Source organism: Calliopsis andreniformis, chromosome 1 (genome assembly GCF_051401765.1).
Source record: "Calliopsis andreniformis isolate RMS-2024a chromosome 1, iyCalAndr_principal, whole genome shotgun sequence".
Lineage (NCBI taxonomy): Eukaryota > Metazoa > Arthropoda > Insecta > Hymenoptera > Andrenidae > Calliopsis > Calliopsis andreniformis.
In genome coordinates this window covers 15,956,656-15,965,910 of record NC_135062.1, presented here as the reverse complement: position 1 = coordinate 15,965,910, position 9,255 = coordinate 15,956,656, and the positions used below count along the sequence as shown (strand labels likewise).

Sequence of the window (9,255 nt, the reverse complement as noted above, 5' to 3'; positions counted from 1 at the left end):
GTTGGTGTCCGTGGCTGGCCGAGGAGGGGAGCACGCGTCCAGCGGTGCTCAGGAAGGCACTTTTGCGACACCCACGTGCCGACGCGAACACGTGGGTACGTACGGTTTGAGCACGGCTCTAGCCGAGTACCAGCAACGTCAGTCCATCGTGCACGAACCCACGGGGCAATCCATTAAACAGCCACTTCCTTTTTTCTACGTCACGGCTACGACGGCAAACTCTTCAACGCGATGCTGAAGCGAGTCCCGTGGATGGCTGGACGTTGTCGATTGGCGGATGTCTTATTTGGAATCGACTGGCACTGTGGATATTAGAATCGCGAGATTCCATTGAGTAAGTGTTCAGGACATGTTCAGTGGCTAAAGATGACGACGACTTAGAAGCATTAGAAGTCCCCTTTGAAAGCAGTTTCAATGTAGGAGCTGTCCACTTAGGCTCCCAACGCTGACAGTCTTTCTATCAGCCAGGAAATTCCGCGGCTATCTATGCTAACGAGCTACGTCTCGAAGGTGGTCATATTTTACGCTGTCTACCCTCTATTCCACTAACTCGATTACAGTTAAATCGAAGGACATTCGTGGCTCCTGGGGTTCTACTCTATAAATGGGTCCCGATCGCTGTGACGATACGACGAAATACACTTTTGGAATATTTTTCATCCTGCAGCAATATTTATCACTGCTTGTCAGAAGAATCACAAGTATCTTGATCTTGATATCAAGTAACACCGACAGATGAGGATCATTAGCTGGGACTTATATCTCTCAGACCCTCGAACATCATTAGTTTGCCAACATTAGACCTCTGTCTAAGAGCAGCAACACTTAATGCAAGGAAAACAGTTCGAATAAAATAGCAAAGCCATCAGCAAATGGTATCTACATGGCTCTCAGCATCCGGCTCTCTTGGAGGCGCCAGAAGGCTTCCCGAACAGCCGTTAGAAACGCGAGTCGTTCTGCGGATGCGACTGCTCGCGGCATTATCAACATGTAATAATCTCAGCCGACCCACGCGGCTATCGCGGACTGCTTAATCAACCGGCCTCGTATCGGCAGACTTTGATCTTCATCCACAGATGTCGGTTAATGTATTCGATTATTGAAGAGAAGCAGGGAGACCGCTGTGGGCGTGCCATCGGACTGGTTCCCGTCGACGTTAGAACGGAATGCATGCTACGCGTGTAGATACATTGTTAATCGATTCACCGCGGCTGGACGCAGAAAGTCGAGAAAATAAATTCTGCGTCGCCCATACGCGTGTCGCCGCGCGGTTGTGCAACGCTTACAGAGTCGTCGCTCTGAACGACTCACTCGGTTGACCCGCTCCAGGGCAACTCGATCCCCGCCGCTCATTATTCTCGCCGCTAATCGCTCCCGTTCGTTTTTATATTTGCAGGTGAGCGCATCTCGTTATCCAGTCGTGGTGAAACTCGGACACGCCCACGGCGGAGTGGGAAAAGCTCGCGCCGAGACGAATCAAGAGTTTCTGGATCTCGCCTCGCTGGCGGCTTTGGCGAACACCTACTGCACCTCGGAGCCGTACGTCGACACTAAGTACGACGTGCACGTGCAGAAAATAGGCGACAACTACAAGGCGTTCATGTGAGTGTCGCGAAACGTCCGACTGATCGCGACCACTGCGCCTGGAAATGTCACGAGCGTCTCGCACGAGACACTGGAGGGAAAAAGTTGTAATGTAGGTTGACCCTCGGCTGGCGGAGTAAAATACTCGTTACGTAACTTGTTAGTCGAGGACAGTTTAAAAACTAGCTTGTCTCCGCGCCGCTCTGAGCAAGAAGTGTCTTTTATGGCTGTCACAACTTCGTAGAATAGCCTGGCTGAGTTTTGTCACTGAGTCTTTCACTGAAATTCAATCCCTCAGAAACTCAGTCTATGATTTTAGACCTTCTCGCTGTTCACTCGTTAATCGAAACTAATGAAATGGGAATTACTGAAAAACAAATTTTACATGGACCCAGCCCTGCTAGTTGAGGGTTAATCGACCAAGCAATCGCAGTGAATGCAGCCAGGTATTACACCGAAACAGTCAGGACGTATGGTAATTGCGTTCGTTGCTACTCCTCCCCCAGGCGGAAGAGCATAAGCGGAAACTGGAAGTCCAACACTGGCTCGGCGATGTTGGAGCAATTAGCTGTGAGCGAAAGACATCGCGCTTGGATCGATCACGTGGCCCAATTGTTCGGCGGGTTGGATATATGCGCGATCGAGCTGTTGGTCGGGAAGGATGGCAAGGAGTACATAATTGAGGTGAATGACAGTGCTCTATCGCTAATAGGAGACACACAGGAGGAGGACCGCCAACACATCGCGGATCTCGTCCACGCCAAGATGCAGGTAAGCTATATTGTTTCATTACTTACCATAAATATTTTATTCGTTATTTTATTCGTCACTCTATTTTATTCGTAGGCATACTGGCGAGCTCCAAGCGTGATGACCAAAACTACATCCAGAGGGTCAATGTCTGGCTCCAGTCAGGCGACTAGCCCAGTAGAAGACCGCACTACTGCACCATCTGCTCCTTTGGGATCCCATGGAAGTATGGGATCCATGGCGAGCATAGGAAGCTTGGGCTCGGTAGCATCCACAGTTCCAGCGACGGTGGATGCGAACGTCTCTGACAGTCACCATCAACTACAACGTCGTGATTCTCAAGGTTTGTGGATCTTTAGTAATGAATGTATCAACTTGTGGTCTAGAGAAGTTAAGACAATCAGGTGTCAGAGGATAATAAGGACAGTCTTATGACTTCGTGCGATAAAGACCATAACATTTAATTCCCTGTCAGTAAAATTAATATTGCAACAATTTCTCATTCGCAGCATCGCAATCGAGTACAGTGAGCAGCGCTCCATCCGTGAGTCGACGCCAAGAAGAGCCACCACCATCCAGAGGACCTTTTCACAGACAAGGCAGCCAGTCCCAAAGCGAAGACACCGAGGACACTATGAAGAATCTCCGAAAGACATTCGCTGGGATTTTCGGAGACATGTAAATTCATCGACTGGTAGTACTCGCGCAAGGGCGGTCGTCTTAAGTTATCAGGATTTATGCTAGACGAAGAGGAGAGGTACTCGAGGCGACGATGAGTTGGTTAAAGTCTTCTATAGGTATTTGTTGAGTTATGTATATTTTAAAGCAGTCTTTCGTTTCTCTGTAATTTCATTGAAAACGTCAGGCTGACCCGATTTAAGCGAGATAAGTTGAAGTTTATTGAATGGTGAGCGCAACATCGATATATTTGCAGATTATCACGAGCAACTGACACTCGTGTCTCACACACGGGACACGATGTAATGATGTAAATTTTGCTAACGGTCCACGGCGATGTGTATAGACATAAACTCTCTAATCATTACTTTCCTATTAACGATTCGATCTTTGATTGCGTTTCGATTCAAGTAAAGATTATCTAAAATTCATTCTGAATTAAGGAAGTATTAGTTATTCGTAGACACTGTTTATTAATATTGTATATGTATCTGATACATCAGTTGGAGCTAAATTAACAAGTGTTTCGATGCTGGACGGGCGGAAAAATTAAATGAAAATTAAAAAAAGGAAAAGTCGTGGTCGTTTATGTATATTAAAAAGAAGAGAGAAAAGTAATATAGATTCTATGTATTCGATGTATTCAACATTTAAATAGTGGCTAGGTAAATTCTCAGGTTTAAAGACACGGGATAATGCTTTCTGAAGGTCCGTTTATGTTTCGTTACCATCGACGTATCCGTTCTGCATTACCTCACGGTCTCGTTTACGGGAACGCAGCACCTCTGGTTTTCGATTCGAACAGGAAAAACAGTAGCACACAGGGCCCCTGTCATCTCCTCATCCGACTTTACTTCAGGCAGACTCCACACACCTTTTTAGGCTTAACTTTCGATAATATAGCACTTTTCTAAACGAAACTGAAAGGAAAAGAGTGAAAATTTTATGGGACTTATGAAATGGGAGAAAGAAATATTTGTAAAATTTGTTAAAATATTTGTAATAAGCCGACGTCATTCGAAACGATGATTGAGGAAAACAAAAAGAGGAGATTCGGGCATTATACTTGAACATTTGGGCTAGAGAGGACTTCTGGATCGCTCGTTGACGCTCGCTCGGCGACGTCAGCTGGAAGAACAAGATCCACGGAGTCTGTATCTTAAGCGCACAAATAGTCATTAAGCTTTCGAGAGAAAGGGACAGTACGTTGACATCGTGAGTGCGAGCAATGCAAAACGTTTAGACAAAACGGACTGAGGCAAAAATTCTTTCTGCGAATCGTCGGCTCAGCTTTCGAATAATACAATTTCGGATGTCAAAAATTCACTGGCCGACGATAGACACATTTGGATTATTCTAAATTCATGGTTCTTCGAATACAATAGCGAGCACCTCGATGGCCGATGACTGTCCCGAATATTCCAATAACGAACCGCTTCTTTTTCCTAAATTTTCGCGCATGGTAAGTCGTTGCGAGGGAGAGGAGAGAGATTACAGCCGAGGAAGGCGACTTTGCAGTCGGTGAAAATTCACGAAAAAAGAAAAACGTTCGTTTCTCCTGTAGTATTAAGATCGTTACCGTGAAATCAAAATGTATGGAAAACGGGTTCGCGAATCTAGACACGGGGAAGCGAAAGGCAAGACGGTCGAATGGCCGCTTGTGGCGCGAGAACGATGAAACATGGGCATTCCAGCGACCTGATAATCTGCAAATATATTCCGTGTTTGCCTTCTGGGGAGAAAAGTTCGATTTTGCGTAGGATTCTTTGGATCGATACTCGAGGGAGAATCACGAGCTAAATGGATCGACGACGATTGAGAAAGAAGGAACGAAACATCTTTATCCAATGATCTCAGATTTACCTTAGCCTAAAGGCTGATAACGTATTTACGAAGACGGGCTTCGTGGTGTCAGCTTTGAAGGAAAAAAGAGAACTCCTTCTTGATATTCTGTTCCCTTTTGCTTTCGCGTTCCGATTGAATTTCAATCGATTAGGGATCGTACTGCAAACATTTTGATTTGTTAGACAGACGAAATAGGAAGTGTATAGGGTTGCAAAATAGAAATGGAAAAGCGTTGCCTCTTTTTACGTATCGATTTGGCACGTTTCTGTATTGTTACTGATAAATTGCTGATTCGAGAGCGCATAGTAAGCGATATGCAGATGCAAAGATGTGTAAACCAAGTCCATCCTCTATTGCACAATTGGTTATTCTATATTCTACTGTGCCTAGGTTCAATTAGAAGTGACGAATGAAACGGCTCCCGCGGCTTGCCATTAATTTCAATTTATTAGACGTCCGACTGCTTTGATTTTCGACGTGCCTTGATACTTAAGTGTCCTTCTCACCTTTCCTCGCTCATCCGTACTAGACGACTTCGACGCATTCACTCTCCTTACTGTGCACTTAACCATGAGACCATGCACACAACCATGATATTGTTTGTACTTTTGTATACGAGACACACCATCCCTGTGCACCATTGCATTTGTATGATCATCGCAACGAGACGTTTGTCGGTCATTCGCCCTTCGATTATCGTGGATAAGTGCAGGTACACCGTCCAACCATGAACGATCAACCTGACGAACAGAAGCTTCACTCGAACCGTCAATTTCTCAATATCAGGATTATCGATAACTATGACAGCTCAATTCATTCTCAAACTTATTTTGAGAATTGGGTTAATCGTTGAAGTCGATTTCGTTACGTACAAGAAATCTCGTGGAATTAGTTAGCCTGAGTTTAGTAACCTTAGTGTACTGACAGGCAATGACGAGTAGACAGAATAGACTACGAGAGCGTAGAGTCGAGACTAGAGCAGGTATTAAATGGACAGAATTAGTTTCAGAGACACCTAATTTTTTAAATTTCTACGCGACGAGATCAGAAGAACGACATTAAACCGATATCAAAACTCTACCGATATTCAACTAAATACTTTAAGGGATAACGAAGTAAGAACATTCGTAAGACACATGGACAATCTTCGCAACTGGGATCGTTGCTCGACGAAGTACAAAGTCCTCGAGGAACGAAAGTTGAAACTCGCTTTCGGAGCTGACGCCACGATGCAGAACGAAACGAAAGCTTAAGGGCGCGTTTACGCTGCTGTCACGAGGTCTTAGTGTTGCCTCTGACCAACTCAGAGCGTTTGAGACGAAGATCATCAACGATTCTGTCATCGAAACTTCGTGAAGCCGCGTAAACGCAGCTCAACATTGTTAAGCGGGACGTGTTCGATCTGCACTGATACGTAGATGCGGTTAAAGATAACGAATATCTCAGGGGTGCGAGTTTAAGCACTAGGTAGGATAGAAAACTAGAAGAGGCAGTTGGGTTCAAGCGTTGCAGCCTAGACGAATCAAAGGCATCGATTTCGAACACTACGAATGACTAGCATTTAGCAGCACGCTTAGCAGATTATTCACCTAGGGGCATAGCCGAAGTCGTACCTGGAAATATACCATCATCCGCTTACAAAACACGAGAGAACAATCCTCGTTAACAATAGTTCCAATAGTCACACCCTCGCTCCAATTGTTATAATCGTACTCGATATGTAATTATATTCCACTCTATCGTAATTCATTCTTTAATTTGACAACGATCGATTTTACGTCAGTACACCTGTCAAACTTTTAGATCGATTACTTTACCATTTGTTCTAGTGGCCGTGCGTTGTAGTGTGCAGCCGATAATATACCTTTCTGCCCCTATCCCTTCCTCCCTGTTTAATCGTATTTACATGTTAGAAGCGACGCTCAATTTCGTCGCGAGGTTCCAGCAATACCAGTAGACTAGTAGATCCCCTGTTCCACAAAACCTCGCACCGCCTCGTATCTCGTCCGTTCTTTCACGATGTTCCCAATCACCTGTCCTCCTCATATCTGTTTCCTTTTTGCCTAGAAATAGTGTTAAGATTAAGCTAATCTATTTAAGAATTCTTTGTGTCGTGTAACACCGCTGTTGGCTAGGACATACTCGAGAATAGAATACTTTAAGGACGTGGAACTACTTAGATGCCTTGGATAACGACACCGGATAAAAATATCGAGAGAAGAGAAGGGAAAATGAGAAGCGAAGCGATACAGGCACGCTGAGGGCGTTAACGATACACAGGGTGGTCCTGGGTGATTGTCAGCGCAGCTTCACTGTGCCTGGATCGACTCTGTTCGAAGAAGCACGCGACGAGCTACGAAACGAATTGAACAGCCTAGGGATACGTTAAGTAACGATTCCAATCGTCTCGGCGAGTTACATCGAGCGTTCGATCCCGTCGATCGGAGTTGCATCTGTCGCGTGGGTGTCCAGTCAGCCGACTTCTCGGTCCACGGCGTCGCGCTGCCAATTTAGTGCCTCGTTGCTTTCCCTTCCCTTGGCCCTCTCCTTTCGAACGACACCTCGAGTGATCGTGATTGTTCAACACCAAACGTTCCCCTGGTGACCGCTCTGGGGACGTGAAACGAAACACCAAAATACTTATGGGATAACGCTACAACGAATGTGGAAGGATCGTAATCTTTTTCTGAGGTACGGCACGCTGGACACTTGATGCACGATTCAGTCCCGATCGCGAGGTGAACGCTCGTCCCTTAATTATTCAGTGTCTCTGTGTAACGAATGTAAGGATAATAAGATTACTAATCGTTAAGGTGAGATTATTATCACAATAGGCTAGGACGTACATTAGGCTCGATGTAACCGTACGTTACCAACTTGATTTCAATGAGTGCTAGTCACATGTATTATAACCACACTACCGACACTCGTATTCTCGGTACACGAGTATATTATACACATATATATACATACACGTACACGGATACACACGCAAACACCTACACAGACACTCGATATATACATATATATCTATGATACGCGGCAGTTATAGCTTATCGTCCCGAATAATGGAGGATCTCCATTGTTCCAGGGACGCGTAACGCGATGTTGTAAGGCGAAAGGGGAGTTTCAGGTCTAATTAAATATAAATTGGTCGGAATGCTATTGTAACTCGAAGAAAGGCGAATACAGTCGCGAGGCGGACCGTCCTCGCGCGCCGTTTCTCTCCTCCAAGAAACGGCACAATGACCGCAACGCGGGCGACGGTCCTCTCCTGTATTCCATATCAATTGTACGACAATATAAGGCATTATGGGACGAGGGACGCGGCACACGCGATCGCTCTGCTCAGAGACGAGACAAGTGTGAGAGAATAGCGCTTAGTGTTTAATATCGATATTCATGTCGCGACGCGCGTATCCCAGATGCGTCGCGAGATCACTTAGAACGTTCCCCTGAAATGCCACTCGATCGACCTTTCGAAGTTACTCCGCGAGAAGTGCAGATTCTCCTGGTAGTCGAATTCGATCGGTCGATCGCGTGCGACCATGGGACACCGTGTCGTCGATCGCTGGGCTCGTTCTCTTTTTTTTTTCCACGCTCCCTGGTCGAGACTGGTCGAAGTGGAGTCCTTCGAGAGCCCCGATCGTGGACGTCGAACGAACAACGAATCGTCGAGATCGAGCGGACGCGATCGCAGCACGGTGTCTGTCGTTTCTATCGATACTCGGACGATCACCAATCCTGTGATCGTGCGACAGTTAACCACGTTTATCTAACCGCCACGTAAAGGAAGGAGAGAATGTTAAGTAAAAATGCGTAAAATGCGAGTTCTATCTGTCATCGTTTAGCCGTAAGGATCATCAAGTATTGGGGGTAGCTCTAAAGGAAACCAGTAAGCGTTAAGCACATTGAGAGAGTTCGAGAGAAATGATACAAGTAGTACAATGTATAGGATCGTGTATAGGTTACAGAGAAGGATCTTGGGTCTGTCGGGTGCTCGTTACCTAGTCTTCTCACGATCCCTGAAGACCCTGGGATGTTCTACAGTATTCACGATATCACAGAAATACTGTCGTTCGATTTGCAGCTCTCAGGTGGACGATCAAGATGATCCTTACCTGAGAATCCTGAGACAGAGAAGCTTGAAGGGTAATGAGCACAGTGTTTCACGGGACATCAAAGGAGTCTTCCCCTAGAGAGTCGACACTCGATTCCTGGCGATCATTTTATACGTATAATTAAATTTTCACCCGGGGTAGAGTGTTCCTCAGTATCGTCGTGTCTCGAAATGACCTTTGACTCTGAATGTGACTCAAAGAACTCGCGTGGAATGAAGTAGAATGTTGACAAATATGCGACATTTAGCGAGAACTGATTACAACGTCGAACGGAGAC

General features: G+C 45.7%; 1 protein-coding gene across 2 annotated transcripts in view; it reads left to right on the top strand.

Moving 5' to 3' along the window:
- The window catches only part of Syn (synapsin), a 28,184-nt gene extending 25,166 nt beyond the window's left edge, over positions 1-3,018 (top strand). For both annotated transcript variants that reach the window (XM_076380795.1, XM_076380801.1), the window contains exons 6-9: positions 1,397-1,602; positions 2,091-2,355; positions 2,431-2,677; positions 2,844-3,018. In XM_076380795.1, the coding sequence (XP_076236910.1) occupies positions 1,397-1,602; positions 2,091-2,355; positions 2,431-2,677; positions 2,844-3,016 (891 nt within the window). In that variant the 3' untranslated portion in view covers positions 3,017-3,018. The remainder of the gene's footprint in view (positions 1-1,396; positions 1,603-2,090; positions 2,356-2,430; positions 2,678-2,843) is intronic.
- Positions 3,019-9,255: the final 6,237 nt, after the last annotated feature.